This window comes from Lucilia sericata, unplaced genomic scaffold (assembly GCF_015586225.1).
Source record: "Lucilia sericata isolate MDLA Ls3-8-SP2 unplaced genomic scaffold, ASM1558622v1 Contig000553F_arrow, whole genome shotgun sequence".
Lineage (NCBI taxonomy): Eukaryota > Metazoa > Arthropoda > Insecta > Diptera > Calliphoridae > Lucilia > Lucilia sericata.
The window spans coordinates 242,501-267,500 of NW_023994563.1; the positions used below are offsets into that span (position 1 = coordinate 242,501).

The 25,000-nt window shown below is 30.2% G+C and overlaps 4 protein-coding genes across 4 annotated transcripts in view; 3 read left to right on the forward strand and 1 right to left on the reverse strand.

The window, feature by feature from the left end:
• The first annotated feature begins 664 nt into the window (after positions 1 to 664).
• On the forward strand, positions 665 to 14,376 carry LOC119606124 (soluble guanylate cyclase 89Db-like). Its single transcript, XM_037959513.1, has 2 exons — positions 665 to 693; positions 12,167 to 14,376. The coding sequence occupies exon 2, from the start codon at positions 12,278 to 12,280 to the stop codon at positions 14,261 to 14,263; it is 1,986 nt and encodes a 661-aa protein (XP_037815441.1). The 5' UTR covers positions 665 to 693; positions 12,167 to 12,277; the 3' UTR covers positions 14,264 to 14,376.
• A 3,453-nt stretch (positions 14,377 to 17,829) lies between these two features.
• On the forward strand, positions 17,830 to 18,658 carry LOC119606126 (dihydrofolate reductase). The gene is made up of 2 exons (XM_037959516.1): positions 17,830 to 18,072; positions 18,134 to 18,658. Exons 1-2 carry the CDS (start codon positions 17,993 to 17,995, stop codon positions 18,615 to 18,617), a joined length of 564 nt encoding a protein of 187 aa, XP_037815444.1. The 5' UTR covers positions 17,830 to 17,992; the 3' UTR covers positions 18,618 to 18,658.
• LOC119606127 (succinate dehydrogenase assembly factor 3, mitochondrial) lies at positions 18,582 to 19,281 on the reverse strand. The gene is made up of 3 exons (XM_037959517.1): positions 19,092 to 19,281; positions 18,919 to 19,028; positions 18,582 to 18,851 (listed from the first exon to the last, which is right to left on the reverse strand). Exons 1-3 carry the CDS (start codon positions 19,171 to 19,173, stop codon positions 18,660 to 18,662), a joined length of 384 nt encoding a protein of 127 aa, XP_037815445.1. The 5' UTR covers positions 19,174 to 19,281; the 3' UTR covers positions 18,582 to 18,659.
• A 1,550-nt stretch (positions 19,282 to 20,831) lies between these two features.
• Positions 20,832 to 25,000, forward strand: part of LOC119606125 (heat shock 70 kDa protein cognate 4) — a 4,460-nt gene continuing 291 nt past the window's right edge. The window contains exons 1-2 of the mRNA XM_037959515.1: positions 20,832 to 21,087; positions 22,963 to 25,000. The exon at positions 22,963 to 25,000 is cut by the window's right edge and continues 291 nt beyond it. Coding sequence (XP_037815443.1) covers positions 22,963 to 24,921 — 1,959 coding nt within the window. The 5' untranslated portion in view covers positions 20,832 to 21,087 and the 3' untranslated portion in view covers positions 24,922 to 25,000. The remainder of the gene's footprint in view (positions 21,088 to 22,962) is intronic.

Genomic DNA, 25,000 nt, shown 5'->3' on the forward strand with positions numbered 1-25,000 from the left:
ATAATCCAAATATCATTTAAATGTAAAATGTATATTTAAAATCTATGCTTGGTTAATTAAATGAAAAAACTGTGCTATTTATATAACACACCATAAATCCAAGATCATTTATGTACTCATACTAAAATTACAAATTACTTTTCCTAACATAACCAAACATTATTATTTATATGAAATTTAAAACTTTTTACAAATAATAATAATCGTTAATTGGACCCCAACAAATTACTATAGTTAAGATAACAAAAGAAACATTTTATATCAGTATTCCCCTACCAATTTTCCAGTTATAATTTATCTATAAAGTGCTAACAACACTCATACAACTCTCATCTTTTAAACTCAATCAATTGTTATTTAATAATGTAATATTTTTTCTTGTCTTAAGTAAACAAATAATATTAAAGAAAAACAGCAATACAACACGAAGGAACAAAAAAAATATGAAAACAACAGAAAACTCAAAGGACATCATACAAAAACACATCACGCACATAAATTTAACATGACTTTTAGCTGCTTTAGACAGCTTTACTAAATAACTAAAACGAGAAGGACAGAGAGACAGAATGGCAACCTGACAGACTACTAGCAGGAAGGTTGACTAGCTGGCTGGCAGACTATAAAAGGCAGAAAACAAAGAATTTGAAATATCATTCGTTTACGGGAAAGCATACATCACAGAGCAACAGTGTACGTAACGGGAAAAAATATTGTAATAACAACAAATATATATATAGAAAAGTGAATAAAAATACAACAACTACAGGAAAAAAAATATCTAAACTTGCGCATAAAACAAAAACAAAATACCTACAACAACCATAGGAATTTACAGTGTCGGTCAAAAAATTAACAAATTTAGAAAATCTTTTTTTTATTTTCTCATGAATTAAAAAAAGCTTAAAATAATAATTAAATTACATATAAATTAAAATTAATAAATTTAGTTCTCAAAATTGTGGATATAAAAAAAATTAAAAAACTTAAAAATATGCGTTAATAATTTTGATAATTATTTATAACTAAATTTATTATGTTTTATAAAGAAAAGTTATAAAAATCGGTCAAAATATAAACAGAATATTATAAAATATAAAAACTTTATTTAATTGCTATTAAATTAATTCGAATTAAATCAAACTCCGCGGATTTAGAAACAACGAATAGAATATTATTTTAAATTTGAAAAATTATTTTAAATTTGAAAAAAACTGTAAATTACACACATTTTTAAAATAACGTTACCGTTTTTGCTATTGAATCAGGATCAAAATTTTATTGCATTTTTAAAAATTATTTAATATACATTAAATACGATCATATGGATGAAATATGTATTTAAATTTTAAATACATATTTCATCCATATGAAAAAATCATAGCTGTAAAATTTTGATTACGATTAATAATCAATTAAATTATTTTTCAAAAATAATCGTAATGATTATTTAATTCTCTGGTATAAAATTTCTGATTATTAATTGATTACGATTAAAATTAATCTAAAAATAATCTGGATTAATTTAAATGAATGAAAATAATCAAAAATAATCAGAATTAATCAAATAATTAATTTGATTATTTTAAAGGATTAATTTCGATTATTTTTGATTAATTTCAATATATTTGCTACAATTCTCTGTCTTTTTACATTACGTGTAATGGAAAACTGTTTTCCAAGTTACACACTATTCGATTATGTGACTTTTTTTTTTAATTGAAAATTTATTATGTTTCGTTTGAAAATATTGATCTCAGAAAAAAATGACTGCAATCTTTTCGAAATGGGTCTCAAAAAATCCGTAATTTTTAGCGGATTACCGGAAAAATAATTAAATTTTTCTTGGAGTTTTTTTTTGGGAGCAAATTATACTAAATATATGGAAAATAATCAAAATTAATCCATGAAAATAATCAACTAATTTTTTGATTAATTTTGATTATTTTCATTAATTCCAATTAATCTCTGATTATTTTTAGATTATTTTTAATCGTAATCAATAATTAATTAAAAAAATTGAAAATAATCGTTGATTAATCATAAATTTCACCTTTATAATAAAAATAATCTAATCAATAATGATTACGATTATTTATCATTATTTTACAGCTACCCAGCAAAAAATAATTGATGTCATACTTTACAAACGACATCTTAATCACATCTAAAAATGCGATTGCATATTTTTCGCTTCTTTAAACCAAATATTTCCTTACAAATAAAAACCGAGTTAAAAGTGAGGAAAGAAATGTTGAAAGTCACTACAAATAACATATTCGAAGTACATCAAATTTTGGTGAAAATCCAATGAAATTTACATAAGCGTGTCATTGAAAGAATGTGGTTTATTTGTGACATCCAAATATCGGATTTTTACTGCATCTATGAATAAGATTAGATGTAGTTCAAAGTTGTCAAAAATGAACAACATCCCTCCAATGACACGCTAATTTAAAATTCATAGGTTTTTCACCAAAATTGGAAGTACTTCAAGTATGTTATTTGTGGTGAAAATTCTACTTCTTTTTCCTCACTTTTTTTGCTGGGAATGTTTAAAATAAATAATAATATGCTATTCCGAAAAATTGCTGAATAAAATTTTAAAATTTGTTTGAAAACCGGTTACATTACACAGTAAGACAAAATAAACGAAAATTGAAAAACCTGAGAAGTGATACTATTTTTCTGAAAGGTGGATCCGAGTAGAATATATTTTTGAAATTTGTTAAACACCTCCAAAATCTTGACATACGGGTAAAAAACAGGGGTTTCGTACCTTTAAACGCTTAGTTGAATCCCAACCGATATAAAGTTTCTCAACGAATTTAGAAAGCAGGAGCTGAGGCCTTTATAATGACATACATATATGATGCTTAAGTAAGCTAGAGAAATATGTTTGCATTTCATCGGCAAACATGTTTTTACAAAGTATTTTATAAAGGAACTGAACTATTTATTAATCCATTAAAAAACTATATCTGTTCATAAGTAAATCGCAACCATTCTTTTTAAAATCCATTAGCAATTGACGACGTTATTGATCTTTTTCTTAATACAAAAGTGTTCAAAAACTGATTTTCTGAAAAATGCTTTATATGGGGTATAGGGTTAAATATGGGACGATCCTCATAAAATTTGGTAGAACGATTAATGTTTTTATAAAATCTCCAAAATCTTGAGATATTGGTAAAAAAAACTGTTATTTGCCTTTATTAAGAGAATTATGGAATTAATGTCATTTCCTGAAGGAGGATTTGCATGGGGGCTAGGGTCAAATAAGTCCGTATTATTTAAAGAATTAGCTATATCACTAAAGATTATACCAAACTCATTTATACCGATTTTTTTATTGATAATATAACGGTAAAATAACGGTTTTTACTTATATCTCAAAATTTTTGAGGTGTTTGGCAAATTTCAAAAACAGATTCTTGTTCTACTCGTTTCCACCTTGCAGAAAAATAGTAGCACTTCCCACGTACACATTTATTTTTGTCACATAGTGTTATTAAAACATAATTAAAGTGTAAAATGTTAATGTGTTAAATTAAGCAATGTCGAATCGTATATTTCTTCTTCTTTAAACTTTTACAAAAATTTTGTGCATAAATGCTTAAGATATGAGTAAAATCCAAAAAATAAAAAACAATGTATAGTCTGATATTGCAATATGATACCCTAAACCAGCGAGTAGTATGTACAACATTTTAATTATTTTAGATAATAAACCATTTAAGTTGTTTATTGCCTTAATTCAACAATTTGTCGATAAAAAAAATTTGATTTTCTGAAAGAGGGGTTATAGGGGGGATAAATATGGATCTATCCTTATATACATACATATATTGGTAGATATATACATACATATGTAGGTTTGTATTAAAGTTATTTATGCAAAATTTCATCATGATGTTAGTGTTTATAAGTGAATTTTGACCTACAAGTTTCTGAAGGTGACTAGGGGCTAGGGTCAAATGATGTCCGATCATTTCGAAAATCGGTAGTATCATTTAGTCTTATATAAAACGATTTTTCTAGAGATACAAGAACATTTAACATTGTAGGGGTGTCTAGGATAAATAATTAACCGATTTTAACCAATAAGCTTCATTCTTGGGTCAAAAGAAGAGTATGTGACAAATTTTATCAAATTTTACTGAAAATGTATGGACATAGACGGACGGACGGACATAGCTTAATCGTCTTAGATAGTGATTTTGAAGCAATTGGTATACTTTAAATGTATGTGGGACCAATATTTTTGTGTGTTACAAACATCAACACAAACTCCATTATAGCAGTGTAGGGTATAAACATAAAAATAATAGTATTACAAGTAGCATAGGTAGGTAGGTAGGTCGATAGGAGGATGTATACTACATCAAATCCGAAGAAATACACCTAGGCCACTATCGGGCCTGTTGTGCGCTCCTTATCATGAAACTCAGTTTCCTGAACGTAATTCCTAAGAATCTTCCAATCAGTGTTAGTCAGGAATGTTATTTCTGGAATAACATCACTTCCAAGATACTTGGATCTAACTTCGACGAATGCCTGGCAGTGGCAAAGAAAGTGCTCCAGAGTTTCACAGTCCTCTCCACATGCTCTACATTCGGCTGAAACCGCACGTCCAATTTTGCATAGATGTGCTCGTAGTCCTGTGTGTCCACTCAGAATACGTACCATCATACTAACTTCAGACTTGCTCATTTTGAGGAGATTTTTCGTCTTGCTCTCATCAGGATCACCTCATAGGATCTTCGTGGTTCTACCCACTGTTTCATTATTCCAAGAGGCCTTATGGGATTCTCTCACCCATATTTTTAGTTCAGCTTTTGTTGCGTCGAATGGTTTTGCGTTTGTCAGGTTAACTGCCTCGAGCTCCCTTCCCTTTAAAGCTATTACAGTCGCCCTTTCGTTACCGACTACTCCCGAGTGGGTTGGTACCCATATGATGTGAACCTTACTTCTAGGAGAGTATTCAGTTAAAGCTTTCTTATAATCCAATACGGTCTTAGATTTAGTTCTATCGCCTGATATCGCCCTAAACGGTGGTAGCATAAAATAGGCGACATTTACGAACATTTCCTTTCAATACAGAGGATAAATAATGAATGACTGTTTAGGTCCATTTGCATTCAGATCGCTCTGAGTTTAATATTTGTTTTATATTAATTTTGTATTAATTTTTACTTGTAACCACACAGAAAAATTACAAAGGAGCAAAACCATCAATTAAGGGAACTTTTTGCGGACATTAGAACTAGTAATAAACTGGTTCTAAAGGACCCAATTGGGTTCAACTGTACCAGTATAATGTATGTCAATTTGAGCATTAAGATGTTATAGGAAAGTTTACAGTTAGGAACTAGTACTGGTGGTTTTTGTACTAGTAAAATACTAGTTTGGTAATAGTTCCATTACCTGCAGGAATAACTCAAATACTTTGGTCTTTTCCTAGACAAATGTTTATCAAATGAAAGGTCTTTACAAATGTTTTATTTTCATATTCATATTCCTAATAGTTCCCTAAAGCTTACCTAGAACGACATCCGAGTATATAAAATTCAAATAAAAATAACTGATATAAGAACTGGATTCAGAACCGTTCTATAGAAAAAGTATCGATACCAAAACGCTACCACATAACCACTTCAGAAGGTGACAATTTCGAAAAAAAAATCATAGATCTCAACGCCAAAATAGAACGAGTACAAACACACTCACTTTATATAATAATTTCTTACACGTCTTCTGAACTCATTTTTATTAGCAGTCTATTAAATTACCTACACACTGACAGAGTGTCCTTCGTAAAACAAATTAACCTCTTTATTAAATTTTATTATTTTGTGCAATTAATACATGTTAAATAGCGTTAATATTCAATGATGTCATGAAATTATGAAATTAAGATCCTGTATATTGTTTTTTTTTTTTTTTAATTATTTAACTATAAACACAGCACGTAAACACTGTCCTTAATTTGAGGCCATTTAATTAATGACAATTAAAAATATTTATTTTTTGTTTTCATGATACTAATTTCAATTTACAATTGAATTTATTGGTACTCACTTTCTTTCTCAATTTATATTTTATACAAAATACATATATCCCTAATCTGAATTCGATTCTAACGATCAAAATCTCTTAACTATTCTAAATACACGTTCACACCTATTAAATATTTGACAAAGACGATTTTAGTACTTTATTAAGAATACATATTTGGCAGAAGATATGTCAGACGTTAAGTCTTTATTATAAAGTTAACAGAATGAACTTTCAGATGACATACAAAATTTTAGAAATAAAGTTGTCTTGGCGCTGTTATAACGTCTCAAAAAGGTCTATAATTTTTTTTTATAATTCAGGACACGATATCTCAAATCCCAGATGTGATGGAGAAAATCTGAGGTCAGATTATGCTCAATCCTTTAAAAAAGTATAACTTGGTCTCCGAGTTTGACTTTTTCAAATGTCGTTTAAAATTTTAGATCAAAAAAGGAATGTTAAATATTTAATTTAAAGCCAATAGACAAGACCTTCAGATGGCATAACAATTTTTATACCCTACACCACTATAGTGAGAAGGGTACCAATCGGCTCAGAATCATTGTATACGTCGATTGTGTAAACTTTGTGCGCACGCTACAGGTCGCAATTTTCAAGATAATTTTATGAAATTTGTCACATAATCTTCTTTTGAGCCAAGTTAGCCTATTGAAAACGGTTCAAATTGATCCTCTAACCCCCATACAACCGTACACCTCGAATAGGGCTTCTCAGGTCATAATTATATTAAATCTTGTAGAATCTCTACAAAAATCAGCAAATCTTAGTTTTAGATAAGTTTAAATAATACTGACGATTTTCGTAATGATAGGGTCTCAATTGACCCTAGCCCCTATACAAAGTCCCGTTCAGAAAATAACTTGAAGGTGAAAAGGAAAAGGAATCTCTCTACCAAAGTTTATACGGATAGGACCTTATTTACCTTTGCTCCCATATAACCGCTCATTCAGAAAAATCACTTTTTTTTTGGTATTAAATTGTTAAAATATTTCGGAATTAAGGAAATATGCTTTACTATTAGAAAAATTATCCACATCTTTAACATACACACGCGTGTAGGGTATCATATGGTCGGCCATGCTCGACTATACATTCTTACTTGTTTAAAGTTGGCTTCGCGTTTTCCAATATTTTGTCTCTTATATCGCTAAAAGCTGGAGGCATCTTAGCTTTTAGAATACGACAAAAGACTTATGGAGATGACTCGAAAATCCAATGTGATCTACATATATATTTTGACTCTGTGTTTTAAAATTTTGTTGGATTTTTTTTTTGTTGGATAAAAGATTTTTTTAACTTAAATTAAATTTGCTAACTCCAATTGGATTTCATTAGAAGTGATTAAAGTTTTCATGTTCTTCACATTTTGTTACCCACTGTAAATGGAGTAGTAAGAGTTGTAGTGGAAGTTAATAATACCAACAACTGTGAAACATATATTAAATACAAATAAGAAGTGACATTCTCTGAAGATACATTAATGCCAAGCAGGAGCTAAGAAATCATAATACACATTCACACATAAACCTATATATAATACCCAAATAAATATACATACATACATACATATTTCAAACATTTGGCAAGTACCAAAAACATATTTGTTCTTTAATATTAGTATCCAATAAGAGGCACTGAAGTGCACTACAAGAGAAGCAATGTTGTTCATTCGACACGGTTGTCTGTAAAGGTTCCATTAAAATATGGAGATAAGCGAAGAAAAATCACAAACAATAAAAAAATAAACAACAACAACAACAACAAGAAAAACATAATATTAAAAAAATAAAAGTAAATAGATGTGTATTTAAATTTAAATAGAATTGAGTACAATACTAAATTTAAAGACCACAAATTTAAAAATAAACTTTTCGGTGGAAAAAGTTTAAAAAATTTTGTGAGGTTTTTTTTTAAGTGTTTTATTCAAAATTTCTTTTTTTTTATTGAATTGGTTGGGTTAAACAAACATTATTAATCAAAAAGATCCCAAATGCTTTTGACAGTTTTGAAATGTTGAAAATCAAATAACAACTTAAGTATGTTTGAGAAAAAAAAACGAATATAATCAAAATACTTGAACATAAAATATATAGATTTAAGGATTTGTTAGAGAGTGTTTTATAGCAACAAAAAGGATTTATTTTTTTATAAAAAAAAACTCAAAGGAAATTGAAACTGTTAATATTAAACCACAAAACACCTGTAGCTTTAGCCACTTTTTTTGCTAGATAAAAAGAAGACAAAGTGAATGAGTGTGTCTATACAAGTGTGTGCGTGTGTGATAATTGTATTTGACAAATAGCATCCGCCTCTTTTTCTAGTTTTTAAATTGAATTGAAAAAAGAGAAGAAAAAAACTGTTAACAAGTTGTATGTAACTAACACAGCCTTCATATTAAGTATACGCACTCACATACTCTTAAACAGTGATGGGCGCACATTACATTTACCAAGCAGTAGAAAGAATGCTTAGTTCATGTTGACTCCATTTCAAAAAAAAAAGAAATCATATATAAGCAATTTTTCAGCTTTACTAATGTACTATAGAATTTCACATAATTGCCCATAACTGCTAAAAATACATATGGACTCACGCACGCCTGCTACTGTTACAAATTTAATATTACTACCACATACCTAAAGGCAATCAAGCCATAAATCAAATTTACGCTTACTGTTACTGTTTATGATACAAATACTACAACTTTTTCATATCTTTTAAAAGCCTTATAAAAACATATAATAAATTTAACGTTATATTTTTGCACATATAGATACGTAGGTACTACAGTAACCCTGCAGTTCGGGGTGACTGTACTGAGCAAGTAATAACTAAGAGGTCAATTGAACAGATTTCAGTTCAGAACACATTTCAAAATATAATCATATATCATCAAAGCATGTGTAACTTTCGAAAGGCGGACCTATAGTTAGTTAGTTAGTTAGTTAGTTAGTTAGTTAGTTAGTTAGTTAGTAGTTAGTTAGTTTGGTAGTTATTAGTTGTAGTTAGTTAGTTAGTAGTCAGTAGTTAGTTGTAGTTAGTTAGTTAGTTAGTTAGTTAGTTAGTTAGTTAGTTAGTTAGTTAGTTAGTTAGTTAGTTAGTTAGTAGTTAGTTAGTTAGTTAGTTAGTTAGTTAGTAGTTTAGTTAGTTAGTTAGTTAGTAGTTAGTTAGTTAGTTAGTTAGTTAGTTAGTTGTAGTTAGTGTTAGTGTTAGTTTAGTTAGTTAGTTCGTTAGTAGTAGTTAGTTAGTTAGTTAGTTAGTCGTTAGTTAGTTAGTTAGTTAGTTAGTTAGTTAGTTAGTTAGTAGTTAGTTAGTTAGTTAGTTAGTTAGGTAGTTAGTTAGTTAGTTAGTTAGTTAGTTAGTTAGTTAGTTAGTTAGTTAGTAGTTAGTTAGTAGTTAGTTAGTTAGTTAGTTAGTTAGTTAGTTAGTTAGTAGTTAGTTAGTTAGTTAGTTAGTTAGTAGTTAGTTAGTTAGTTAGTTAGTTAGTTAGTTAGTTAGTTAGTTAGTTAGTTAGTTAGTTAGTTAGTTAGTTAGTTAGTTAGTTAGTTAGTTAGTTAGTTAGTTAGTTAGTTAGTTAGTTAGTTAGTTAGTTAGTTAGTTAGTTAGTTAGTTAGTTAGTTAGTTAGTTAGTTAGTTAGTTAGTTAGTTAGTTAGTTAGTTAGTTAGTTAGTTAGTTAGTTAGTTAGTTAGTTAGTTAGTTAGTTAGTTAGTTAGTTAGTTAGTTAGTTAGTTAGTTAGTTAGTTAGTTAGTTAGTTAGTTAGTTAGTTAGTTAGTTAGTTAGTTAGTTAGTTAGTTAGTTAGTAGTTAGTTAGTTAGTTAGTTAGTTAGTTAGTTAGTTAGTTAGTTAGTTAGTTAGTTAGTTAGTTAGTTAGTTAGTTAGTTAGTTAGTTAGTTAGTTAGTTAGTTAGTTAGTTAGTTAGTTAGTTAGTTAGTAGTTAGTTAGTTAGTTAGTTAGTTAGTTAGTTAGTTAGTTAGTTAGTTAGTTAGTTAGTTAGTTAGTTAGTTAGTTAGTTAGTTAGTTAGTTAGTTAGTTAGTTAGTTAGTTAGTTAGTTAGTTAGTTAGTTAGTTAGTTAGTTAGTTAGTTAGTTAGTTAGTTAGTTAGTTAGTTAGTTAGTTAGTTAGTTAGTTAGTTAGTTAGTTAGTAGTTAGTTAGTTAGTTAGTTAGTTAGTTAGTTAGTTAGTTAGTTAGTTAGTTAGTTAGTTAGTTAGTTAGTTAGTTAGTTAGTTAGTTAGTAGTTAGTTAGTTAGTTAGTTAGTTAGTTAGTTAGTTAGTTAGTTAGTTAGTTAGTTAGTTAGTTAGTAGTTAGTTAGTTAGTTAGTTAGTTAGTTAGTTAGTTAGTTAGTTAGTTAGTTAGTTAGTTAGTTAGTTAGTTAGTTAGTTAGTAGTTAGTTAGTTAGTTAGTTAGTTAGTTAGTTAGTTAGTTAGTTAGTTAGTTAGTTAGTTAGTTAGTTAGTTAGTTAGTTAGTTAGTTAGTTAGTTAGTTAGTTAGTTAGTTAGTTAGTTAGTTAGTTAGTAGTTAGTTAGTTAGTTAGTTAGTTAGTTAGTTAGTTAGTTAGTTAGTTAGTTAGTTAGTTAGTTAGTTAGTTAGTTAGTTAGTTAGTAGTTAGTTAGTTAGTTAGTTAGTTAGTTAGTTAGTTAGTTAGTTAGTTAGTTAGTTAGTTAGTTAATTAGTTTGTTAATTAGTTAGTTAGTTCGGTTGTTCGATTCTTTTCAAATAAGTTGTAGGTTACACCAAATCCGAAGAAATACCTCCTGCCTAACAGCCTAGAACACCATCCACTAACTTACTTGTGTATTTATGAATATGTTTTTAAGCTGTATTTCGGTTCGCCTAGTCCCCATATGATTTCTTCCAGTTTCTAACCAATCTATAGCGAATATATGTGAAAAATTACAGCCCTATTGCTCCTTCCGTCTGCTCTCCACAGATGGAAGGATGGATATGACTTAACCATCTTATAATCTAATAAAGGTCTAATTTCCGCTAAATTCTCGAAATTTTATTGAACCTTCACACATTATATTAACATTTCACAACGATTACAAATGGACACTTGAAGAGTCGCTTGTAATCGATTACTAAAGTGCGGTACAGAATTCACACTTAAAGTGTATTCTCTTTATATTACTAATGGTCGGAATCTTTTGATGTTACACAGATGACAAACAACTATTATCTAAATGACTTTCAAGAAACTCCTCCCTAGATTGTTTAGGGACAATAAATACTTGGCAATGTCATGTTTAAATACTTGGCAATCGTAAAGTATACATTGACTTTTCGTTGCATTACAAAAAGTATAGTACTGTCAAATTACTCTAAAATTTATACTACATTCGTGTCAATTTAGTAATTATATAACTACATATGTATTTGAAGAAAAACTACTATTTATATGGGAAAGGTGGATCCCTAGTAAAACTGCTGGGTATATATACACAAGTATAGATACATTTAACTTCAAATATATGTATTGTTATTTGAGTTAAGATACTCATGTGAGTACTCATACGTTTAGATATTTATTATGTTTCTTAGGGTGGCACTGTTTGTGTGGGGATTGACTTTCTGTTTAACGATATCACATGTTAAAAGATATATTTCTGCAGATATAATAATTTTTTCTAGAAATGTAATCAAAGAGGAATGATTAAATGAATAATTCATTGGCATTTAACAGTTGGGGACTAATCGTCAAATTGAGTCTTTTTCGACAGTTTTCTATGTCTAAAGACTAATTTATTAGGGCTCGTATATGCAAATATTAAAAAGTGATCAGAAAACGTGTTCCTAAAAGACTTTTTTATGATTCGATTATAAGAGTCATAAAAGTCGTCGTATGTGAAATTCAAATTACTTATGAGAAGCAGTAATGATTGGAACTAGGAAGCTAGGGATAAAATTACACTTTCTTAGGAACAATTCTTGAAATACTTTATACTTTAAAATCACAACAGAACTCGATCCAGATTAAATGCTTCGAAATATTTATTTTTATAAAATATACTACCGTTTAGATAACATTTTATTATGAGTCTGCCGTAGAGTATTAATATTTCAACTTTTTATTTTTCTTTACAGAATTCCCACATTAATCCAAAAATTTGCTGCTTAACACCCACATAACTGCCACTAAAACCACCACCACCACCAGCAGCAACACCTTCAAAAACCAACACCTCCTTCATCATCATGTATGGCATGTTATATGAAAGTGTAGCGTTCTTTGTACAAAAAGAATATGGACAAGATATATGGAAACAAGTGTGTCAAATTGTTGATTGTAAACACAGTACCTTCAAGACACATCAAATCTATCCCGATAAGTTAATGCCCGATTTTGCTGCAGCTTTAGCAGCGGTAACTGGTGAAACATTTGATTATTTTATGAATTTCTTTGGAAAATGTTTTGTGCGATTCTTCAGTAATTTCGGTTATGACAAAATGATCCGTTCAACGGGTCGATATTTTTGTGATTTCTTACAGTCGATTGACAATATCCATCTGCAAATGCGTTTTACATATCCAAAAATGAAATCACCTTCTATGCAATTGGCCCATATGGACGATGATGGTGCTGTGATTATATATCGCAGCAGTCGTACGGGTATGTCGAAATATTTAATAGGACAAATGACTGAGGTGGCCCAAGAGTTTTATAAACTTAAGGTTAAGGCTTATGTTATAGAGTCGCAAAATGATATTGCTGGCGGAACAACGGGACCCATACAATTATCGGATGTGCCATTAACGGTTATAGTTAAATATCGCTTGGATTTCGATAATCGAGAGTATATGGCTAAACGTGTTAATGTGGTGGCCCATCCCACACAACTCAAACTGCCGGCAGTTAATATGAATGTGTTTTTGGATCTATTTCCCTTTACTTTGGTTTTAGATCGTGACATGTGTATAACACATGCGGGTGAAAAGATCTTTGAAACTTGGATTCTACACAATCCGGGTAAAAATCCCAAAGACTTTATTGGCTCCCATATTATAGATCAATTCGTATGCCGAAGACCCAAAGATATTAAAATCGAATGGGATACAATTATACAAATGCGCACGGTGCTCTTTGAATTCGAATTATTACGTACGGGTCGTAATAAAGCCGCATATACGGCAGCCATGAATATGGACTTTGAAAATCAAGATGAAATGTCCTATTCCGAGGCCCAGAATATAGTGGAAAGTAGTTTTTTTAAAAGTAAAGAAGAAGACGCAGATGATGACAATGGCATAGATCCAGCCACAGGTCTGAGAAAAATATCCCAAGGCAATAAATCTATTTTACTGAAAGGACAAATGTTTTATTTAAAGGATTTGGATTCTTTGATCTTTCTATGTAGTCCCTTAATAGAAAATCTGGATGAATTGCATGGCATAGGTTTATATTTGAATGATTTAAATCCGCATGGTCTAAGTCGCGAATTGGTAATGGCCGGCTGGCAGCACTGTTCCAAATTGGAGATAATGTTCGAAAAGGAAGAACAAAGATCTGATGAATTGGAAAAATCTTTAGATTTAGCAGATTCATGGAAGAAACAAGGTGATGAGCTACTCTACTCCATGATACCCAGACCCATAGCCGAACGTATGCGCAATGGTGAGGAGGCGCATTGTCAAACATTTGAAGAAGTTTCGGTAATATTCGTAGAAGTTATGAATATTTACGATGGCGATGCCACTAACATACAAAATGCCATGGAGGCGGTAACTACTTTGAATAAAGTATTCTCGGCATTCGATGAAGAAATCATATCACCATTTGTCTATAAAGTGGAAACGGTGGGTATGGTTTATATGGCAGTATCGGGAGCCCCCGATGTTAATCCTTTACATGCCGAACACGCCTGTGACTTAGCTTTGCGTTTAATAACGAAGGTTAAAGCTTTACAAATACCGGGACTATCTATACGTATAGGCATAAATTCCGGACCCGTTGTGGCAGGTGTAGTGGGCTTAAAAGTTCCACGTTATTGCCTCTTTGGTGATACGGTAAATACCGCTTCACGTATGGAAAGTACTAGCGATCCGTATAAAATACAATTGTCCAATTATACGGCGAAAAAAGTACGAGAACTTGGTTACAAAGTTGAATCACGCGGTTTTGTAAAGGTCAAAGGTAAAGGTGAAATGGAAACATATTGGCTGCTAGCGGGACCAAAGGAATAATCATTCATACCCATACATAATAATGATGGATGTGTTCTCTACATACTCATATGCATAGATTTAATTTATGATTTAACATTAAGGGTTGATTTTTTTGTTCATAAAAATGCAAAAGAAATATTTAAGCAATTTCCTAGATAAAATATGTATGTATTAAAGGAAAAAATGATGAAATGAAATTTTATTGATAACAATAAATGAAGTATAAATATAAAAATATTTACGACACTTTATTAGATGTGGTTTGGCTTTTATTTGTTAAATAACATAAAGAATGGATGTTAAAAAGTGAGTGGGTATAAATATTATTGCCAAGTAAAATCAGAAAATGTAACACATAACGTAAATGATAGATGTCAAGTACATTGTAAGTATTTTTTAGTCTTTAAAAGTAATTTGAGACTTTAAAGAATAAGATTTCTTCTTTTCATCTCAATGGAAAATTCAAAAACCTAAGTCTTTTTAAGGTAAATAATAAAATTAATTAATGCTAAGAAATCTACACCATTTTTAATCTTCTATAAAAGTGTGTTAGTAATAAAATTAATGAGTTTTTATTATACAACAACAGAAGATGATTTAAACATAATTTTATTTATATATTTAAGGGTTGTTAAGAATTTAAAGATTACAAATTTTTAATTTTTCTTAGCAACATCCTTAGAAGGATTTATGCAAATCTATAAAATTAATTTGCTGATAGACAAGTGTGGAAATGAAATTTATGCTTACGGTATTTAAAAGAAATTGTACTACTAATCCTATCATATTCAGTTTTATCGCTGAATTAATGCGGACTTAATTTTCATCTACATACATATCTACAAATTTTAGGTAACAGGGCGTATGATTAATATTAATTATGAATACAAAATATTGAATGACTTTCCTTCACAACCGATTCAGGCGGAAATCAATACTGATCAATTCTTCAAACTCATTCCTTAAGCTTTAATATCTATAATTAGTTCTTATAAATTTTGTTTCCTGAATAGAAAATTAATCTCTTGGAAATTTATTAATTTAGAGTAGATCGAATTAAAGATGAGCAATCCAGTGATTTCTAAAGAATGTCGTTCTAAGTGAACGTGATTTGTAAATCACTGTTCTTTAAAACAGTGACTGTGATCACGGTTTGCTCTTATAAAGCAAAACAATATTAATATTTTTTCGATTATTTTGCTTAAAACCAACGTATTTTATTGAATCTTATGTTAAGTATATACATAAATATTACTGATCAAAATAAAATTGGTAACATCAGAGTGAGAGAAGTTTACTATATGAAAAAATTTCGAATTGTATACATACTATGTTGTAATACGTATTTGCTTTAATGAATTTTAGAAGGTAAAAATTCAAAAGATCGATATTGCAAGTAACTGTTATTTGATAATTTCAGTCACAGTAGCTACCAGTGAATTTTCAATAACAGTGATTAAATCACAGTCGTGAAAATATCGCTCATCTCTAGAACGAATACATAATTCTTTTAATTTCAAAACTATTACTTTTGAGCTCATACCAAGAGAGTGATTTTATACCGATTAAAAAATGTAACTGAATTCTTAGCTATTTAATGCTCTCTATACGAGATTAATTAGGGGTCCTAGCCGGGATTGCACCAGTAGTTCTCACGGAGGTAGACTTTTGGAGTTTCTTTGGAGATCTGGATATCTCCTCTTTGTCGTGGCACTATCTATCTATCTATCTATCTATCTATCTATCTATCTATCTATCTATCTATCTATCTATCTATCTATCTATATATCTATCTATCTATCTATCTATCTATCTATCTATCTATCTATCTATCTATCTATCTATCTATCTATCTATCTATCTATCTATCTATCTATCTATCTATCTATCTATCTATCTATCTATCTATCTATCTACCTATCTACTACCTACCTACCTACCTACCTATCTATCTATCTATCTATCTATCTATCTATCTATCTATCTATCTATCTATCTATCTATCTATCTATCTATCTATCTATCTATCTATCTATCTATCTATCTATCTATCTATCTATCTATCTATCTATCTATCTATCTATCTATCAATCTATCTATCTATCTATCTATATATCTATCTATCTATCTATCTATCTATCTATCTATCTATCTATCTATCTATCTATCTATCTATCTATCTATCTATCTATCTATCTATCTATCTATCTATCTACCCTACCTACCTATCTATCTATCTATCTATCTATCTATCTATCTATCTATCTATCTATCTATCTATCTATCTATCTATCTATCTATCTATCTATATCTATATATCTATCTATCTATCTATCTATCTATCTATCTATCTATCTATCTATCTATCTATCCTATCTTCTATCTATCTATCTATCTATATATCTATCTATCTATCTATCTATCTATCTATCTATCTTCTATCTATCTATCTATCTATCTATCTATCTATCTATCTATCTACTATCTATCTATCTATCTATCTATCTATCTATCTATCTATCTATCTATCTATCTATCTATCTATCTATCTATCTATCTATCTATCTATCTATCTATCTATCTATCTATCTATCTATCTATCTATCTATCGATCTATCTATCTATCTATCTATCTATCTATCTATCTATCTATCTATCTATCTATCTATCTATCTATCTATCTATCTATCTATCTATCTATCTATTTAATGTCTTACAAATTCGAGGTGCTCGCATCTGGTACGGTCGTGATATAAAATGTCTTCATTTTTATCCTAGACAAGCAAGTGTTGTCCTAAATAACACTTTTTGTTAACACATGACTCCTTCGGGAGTACATATAAATATATTCATATCCAAAAAATTTTCTTTCTGGACACTGTTTAATATTTGCATATGACGCAAGCAAGTGTTATCCTAAACAATAGTTTTGTTAAATAAAGTATTCACAACCTCAAAATAACACATCTCTGAAAAGACTGAAATTAGTTTTAATTAAGTAGATATAATAGCATTTCAAACAATGTCCATGACTTTGTGGCCAGAGACCATATTTTAGTTTTTAAAACATTTCATTGAGATGAGTTTTTTCTTTAACAATAAGAAAAAAAGTATTTTTAAAATTTATTGCCAAATTATGATACTTACAGCAGTTTTTTTATATTAAAACAAGAAAACTTTTAGAAAACTTAACTATATAAATGCAGAACTAAACTTTTCCGACAGCAATACACTATTATTTATTTTAAAATAGACAATTATTTTTAACAGAAAACAAAACTTCTTAAATATCACCACACCACCAAAATAATAAGTAAAGAAGACAAACTAAAACAATAATACAACAAACTTTTAAAGCACTCACCTAGAAATGACCACACAAGTAAATGACAAATTAAACAAATAAAAAATATTTCACCGAACATTAAAATGGCAAAATTTGCATAAAAAATTGTTAAATACATCACTGATGTAACCTTATGACATTAATCTCGTTTAAGATATTAAATAAATTTATATCTTATCAACTATCAAGTAAGTGAACCATCCTATTGGAAACAACAATTATAATTTGGCAGCACTTTTTTGCGCGCATTTTTTTATGAACGTTTGTTTATAAAAACTCATAAATTTTGATCAAAACAAAGAGATAAGAAAAGTAAAAGGTGACTGAAGATTTTTACAAAATTTCCAGTTTAATGCATTAAAATCAGCCAGTCAGACGTGTAAAGGAAAAGTTCTTGAAAAATGTTAAAATTCAGTTTGATAGTGGCGGTATGTGAAAACTTGGGTATTGGCATAAATGGTAACCTGCCTTGGAGATTAAAGTATGTAACTAGAATTGTAGAAACATTTGTTTTGATCTTTTGCTAACAATACTTTCTACAGATCAGAGCTGAAATATTTTGGTGACACTACAAAACGTGTTAAGGATGCCAGTAAACGTAATGTGGCCATAATGGGACGTAAAACCTATTTCGGCATACCCGAGTCTAAACGGCCCTTGCCCCAACGCTTAAATATAGTTTTAAGCACAACTTTAAAACCCACAGATCTTCCACCAGATGTACTGTTATATCCAAATTTAGAATCGGCCATGAAAATGCTGGAGGAAGATGAAAAACTAAAACAAGAAATTGAAACCGTTTGGATTGTAGGCGGCAGTGGTGTTTATGCTGAAGCTATGGCTTCACCACGTTGTCATCGTTTGTATTTGACAAAAGTTTATGCAGAATTTGAATGTGATACGTTTTTCCCTAAAATTCCCGAAGACTTCAAAGAAGTTGAATTGGATGCAGAGACACCGCGAGGCGTACAAGAAGAAAACAATATTAAATATGAATATAAAATATTAGAAAAACAGTCGGCTTAAAGCAATTAATAAACAATGCATTTTTTATAAATATAACAGAATTTATTTGTTTTTTACATCATCGGCCGTTATAATATCACCTTCGATGCCCTTAGCGGCCAACATTAGCTCATAAAGCTGCACTACTTGATCATCCTTTAACATTTCTACCGTTTGGGGATCTAATTCATCACCTAAAGTCCCTTTAGGTTTGCCTCTTAAACCTAATTGTTGACTTATTGTTACAGCGTATTTCTAGAAAAACAGAATAATAAATAAATTAAGAGAAAAAGTATGTTTAAATGTTTCTGTTAGCACCTACCGCCCATTCTGTCATAAATAGTTGTGCCTCCATAGGTGTACATTTTAAATGACGCCGGAACTCATCTTTCACATATCTATCGCCCAGTTCACGCAATTCATCTGGTAAACCTTAAAAAAATTTCAAATTCAAGTATTATGTTTTGTGAAAGTGCTTTGTATATATAAACCTACCTCTATGTAGTCTCAATACTGTTTTATATAGTATACGTACTTTTTGTGGATGTGACAATTGATTAACAACTATTTTAGACATAATTTTAATAGTTTTATTTAAAATTAACTATATTTTACACTAAATTCACGTAATTTTATTTTAATTGTTTTTCTGGTATAAAAAAATTAAGGTTAGAAAAAATCATAACAAAAAACAGCTGTTTTACGGTGATGGAAAGTGATTTAAAATTACAAATATAGCAGGGATGCCTAAGAGAGGAGGGTTGTCCACTAAAAAACATGTTTTAGTATGAAAAATATTTTAAGGAACATTTTATTAGAAAAATTGTTATGCCGAACATTTTGTATAAAAAACTGTTATAAGATAAATTCTATAGGTAAAACTGTTATACGGAGTATTAATTTTTATTTTATTCAGTTATATAGACAATTTTAATACAAAAATGTTATACAATTTCTACACAAAAAGCTGTTATATGATAAATTTGTTAAGGAAATAACTTATATACAGACAATTTTTTGTGAGAAAACTTTCGTACAATGAGAAATTTAGATTTAAAACTATCATAAATTATTTCTATAGAAAATTCTGTAATAAATGCTGTTGTACAAAAAAAAAAAAAAAAAAAACTATTATATATAACTTTTCCTTGAGAAAAATCTGAAATATGAACATTTTGACGAGAAATTCTATTACACACAATATTTCTATAAAAAGAACTGTACATATTATGTAATAATAAAAAGTTCTATATATAGTTTATATATATATATATATATATATATATATATATATATATATATATATATATATATATATATATATATATATTATAAATACAATTTCTAAAAACTGTTATACAAGAAATTTTTCTTGAGAATGAAAATTTCGATAGAAATTTCTATTATATAGAATATTTCTATAGAAAAACACAATACAATTTTCTTAAAAAAATTCTTATAAACAAAATTTTCTATAGACAAAAATTTAATACAGAAATTGTTATACTTTTCCTTAGAAAAATTATTTAAACTTTTTAAAATTAAAGCTCTATTGAATTATTGTAAATGTTATAAGTCCTTTTTTTAAATTGATTTTTTTTCTCAGTTTCAATGAAAAGTCTTAAAAATTCGATTTTTGATTTTCAAAATTCGAATTAAAAATCAAAAATTGTATTTGATGAATTAAAATTTTTGAATTTGAATTGAATCACTCTGCATTTAAAATGAAAATTCTTATTTCATAAATTATCAAAGTCAGATTTAGAGATTTATCGTAATGGCTGACGTTTTTTAGTGTAAAAATTATCTATTAACAATTTTAGCTCTAAATTTGACATTTTCCATAAAACATACTAAATTTTATACATACATAATATCATATTTTATCGGAAATTAAATGGATTCATATTTAAAATGTATTCAGATTATTTGAATTGACCTCTGACCCCTACAGCACTATAAGGACAAACTTCTAAAACATTTGAGAACATTTTGAACGAAAATGTATTTTAAATCTAATTTTTTCTTATAGTCCATACAAAATTAAAAGATTTGCTATAGAAATTTAAAATTATGTTATTATGAAGTTATTTTTATTTATATTATTTATACAATACTAATTTACTTTCTGTAATCTGTGTAAAAAATCGCTTTCAAATTCTAACGCTTTTCCAGCAGTTTATTAAACTACTACTAATGGCATGAAACTGTGAAAACAAGAACATGCTAGAATATATTTTTTTTACAGCAGTTGCCTTTTTTTACAAGCGTGCGCGCCATCTTTGTTGTTTATAAAAGCAAGTTTTGAACGCAACGCCGCCATTCCTTAAAAAAGTGTGTATTTGACCGAACGTGTGATTGCCGCACGTAAATTTATAACACACGAGTAGAATCAATAAAGTGCAACCAAAAAAGTAAAATTTTTTGGAAATAAGGTGTACAACATTTTTACGATTAATTATATTAAAAAACAACAAATAAAATAAACAAGGTAAGTGTTAAAAACAAATAGAATAATTTAACTATTTATGGTAGAGAAAAAAAAACTTGACATTGGAAAAAAATAGTGGAAAAAATTTTGCAATAATTTTTGTAATATAGAAAGAAAAGAAAAACACGTGGGGTGGAAGGAAAGTAAATTTATTGATTTTTGTTTTTTCAAAGAAATTTTTATTAATAAAGTGTTAAGATGATGAAATATTAAGAATATAGTTTTTCTTGTGGTATGTTGTAGAAATCGTGAAAAAACATGCGTCATTACGAAGTATCTGGAAAAAGTAGAAGTTTTTTGTTCGTTTATTGAAACATGACTCATGGTTTTAATGAATTTAATAGTTTTATAAAATTATGGCTTTCTTAACAAAGAGTAGAATTTTTTTTATTTAATAATGACTTGTTCATTTTTTCATCTTAATTATTAAACCTCATGTTTTTATATTGTATTTAATTTTTATAGAATTTTTCTTTGTATGACAAAATCTAACCTCCCTTTTTTTCATTTGCTGCAATGTGTTGGTGTGTGTTTGTTTTAATACTTATACATTTTCATGTGTATTTTTTCTAATATTTCCATTTAATGCAGTTTATTTTTTTCTTCCCCTTACTACCCTTTGTTTATTTTATAGAATTTCATTTGTTTTTTTTTTAGGGCCTTGGCAACAGAATTTTTCTCGTACTTAAAATTTACTACGTTTTTTATATTTCTACTACTATTAACCCCTAAATGACCCATTGCTTTTTTGCACTTCCGTTATTATGGATAGTTTTTCTATCTGTGTAGCGGAAATTGTCACGTTATGCAGCAGCTGTCATTGATTTTTCTTCTATTATTTGTTGACAAATAAACAAGGTGACAGATGTTGCATTATTTTTTGGATGAGGTTTTCTTTAATATTTAATAATTCTTTTTATTTTAATAATAATTAGTAAATAAAAGTAGATGAATTTGAGTAAAAAGTGGTTTGTTTATTTAAGCTCTATAACTTTTACTTTTTACCCCCGAAAGGTGGTTTATAATGGTGCTGTTCTAGTATTGCTATGTCGGGGGTTAATTAATCGATTTTCTTGGAATAGAACTATTTTTGTTTGGATTTTAAGTCGTTATAATGGAAAACATTAATTTAAATTACGATTTTTCTGAATTCAAAATAAAACAACTATTTAATACCTTATTTACAAAATTACCAGCGACTTAATAAACTTATACATCCCTTACTTTCCAAAGTACAGTACGTCGATAAAACATTTCATTTTGCACTTTGTAACGCTATTAATTATGAAAGATAAGCTTTAAAAATGTTACCAAGAGAAACTACATCTGCATAGTTTGCAAAACTTTTTTCAAAATGGAAACAAAAAGAAGCAATGAAATCACATGACCTTTAAACCAAAGTCTAGTAAAAGCCGAAATTTTTGTTTAAATTAAATACTTTTACTAATAATAATGAAATAAATTTCGTTTAAATCATTTCTAAAAAATTTCCATAAATACATTAGAAAAAAAAAAAACCTACCAATACATTGCGATACCACAGCTGCTATATTATGGTGGTGGTGGAGGTATGAAATCATACACAATCGTAAAATGTTAATAAACTTAATTAGTCATTCACCCTAAAAGTGTGGTTGTTAAACACAAACAGGTTTAATCAATTCTACAAAAAGATAAGCACAACAAATAAAACAATACAAAATGGTGATTTTGATAAACAAAAAAGAAAGAACCAAAAAGTTTGATCAAACTAAAACCACTAAAAACTAATTAGGTATTAAAACCATTAAGAGTTAAAAAAAATATACAATTAAACTACATTTTATAAAAAGAAACTTTTTTTAACACCCTTCTCCATCCTCTTTTCACTTTCAGATGTCTAAAGCTCCTGCTATTGGTATTGATTTGGGTACAACCTACTCTTGCGTAGGTGTATTCCAACACGGTAAAGTTGAAATTATTGCCAACGATCAGGGTAATCGTACCACACCATCATATGTTGCCTTCACCGACACTGAACGTCTTATTGGAGATGCAGCCAAAAATCAAGTCGCTATGAATCCCACAAACACCATCTTCGATGCTAAGCGTTTGATTGGTCGCAAATTCGATGATGCCACCGTTCAAGCTGATATGAAACATTGGCCCTTCGATGTTGTCAGCGCTGACGGTAAACCAAAGATCCAAGTCTGCTATAAGGATGAGAAGAAAACTTTCTTCCCCGAAGAAATCTCCTCAATGGTTTTGTCTAAAATGAAGGAAACCGCCGAAGCTTACTTGGGCAAACCAGTAACAAATGCTGTCATCACTGTGCCAGCTTATTTCAATGACTCTCAGCGTCAAGCCACTAAGGATGCTGGTACCATTGCTGGTTTGAATGTTTTGCGTATCATCAATGAACCTACCGCTGCTGCCATCGCTTACGGTCTCGACAAAAAGGCCGCTGGTGAACGTAATGTTCTCATTTTCGATTTGGGCGGTGGTACTTTTGATGTATCCATCCTCTCCATTGACGACGGCATCTTCGAGGTCAAGTCCACTGCTGGTGACACCCATTTGGGTGGTGAAGATTTTGATAACCGCCTAGTCACCCACTTTGTCCAGGAATTCAAGCGTAAGCACAAGAAGGACCTTACCACCAACAAGCGTGCTTTGCGTCGTCTTCGTACCGCTTGCGAACGTGCAAAGCGTACCTTGTCCTCCTCCACCCAGGCCAGTATTGAAATCGACTCCTTGTTCGAAGGTACCGATTTCTATACCTCCATCACTCGTGCCCGTTTTGAGGAGTTGAACGCTGATTTGTTCCGCAGCACCATGGACCCCGTCGAGAAGGCTTTGCGCGATGCTAAGCTCGACAAGGCTCAAATCCACGACATTGTCTTGGTCGGTGGTTCCACTCGTATCCCCAAGGTACAAAAGTTGTTGCAAGATTTCTTCAACGGCAAGGAATTGAACAAGTCCATCAACCCCGATGAGGCCGTCGCCTACGGTGCTGCTGTACAAGCCGCCATCTTGCACGGTGACAAGTCCCAAGAAGTCCAAGACTTGTTGTTGCTCGATGTTACTCCCTTGTCTTTGGGTATCGAAACCGCTGGCGGTGTCATGAGCGTTCTCATCAAGCGCAACACCACCATCCCCACCAAGCAAACCCAGACCTTCACCACTTACTCCGACAACCAACCCGGTGTATTGATCCAGGTCTACGAAGGTGAACGTGCTATGACCAAGGACAACAACTTGTTGGGCAAATTCGAATTGTCTGGCATTCCCCCAGCACCCCGTGGTGTTCCCCAAATCGAAGTTACCTTCGATATTGATGCCAACGGTATCTTGAATGTCACCGCCTTGGAACGTTCCACCAACAAGGAAAACAAGATCACCATCACCAACGACAAGGGTCGCTTGTCCAAGGAAGACATCGAACGCATGGTCAACGAGGCTGAGAAATACCGCAACGAAGATGAAAAGCAAAAGGAAACCATTGCCGCTAAGAACTCTTTGGAATCGTACTGCTTCAACATGAAGGCCACTTTGGACGAAGACAACTTGAAGAGCAAGATCTCCGAGTCTGACCGCAACACCATCATGGAGAAATGTAACGAAACCATCAAATGGTTGGATGCCAATCAATTGGCCGATAAGGAAGAATACGAACACCGTCAAAAGGAATTGGAAGGTGTTTGCAATCCCATCATCACCAAATTGTACCAAGGTGCTGGTGGTGCTCCCGGTGGCATGCCTGGCGGTATGCCCGGTGGCTTCCCAGGTGCTGGTGGTGCCGCTGGTGCTGGAGCTGGTTCCGGTGCTGGTCCCACCATCGAAGAAGTCGATTAAATACGAAATCGACATTGATATTGATGAAGATGAAAAATATTCCAACAACACCGCTACTTTTATCCTTTCATCATTATTA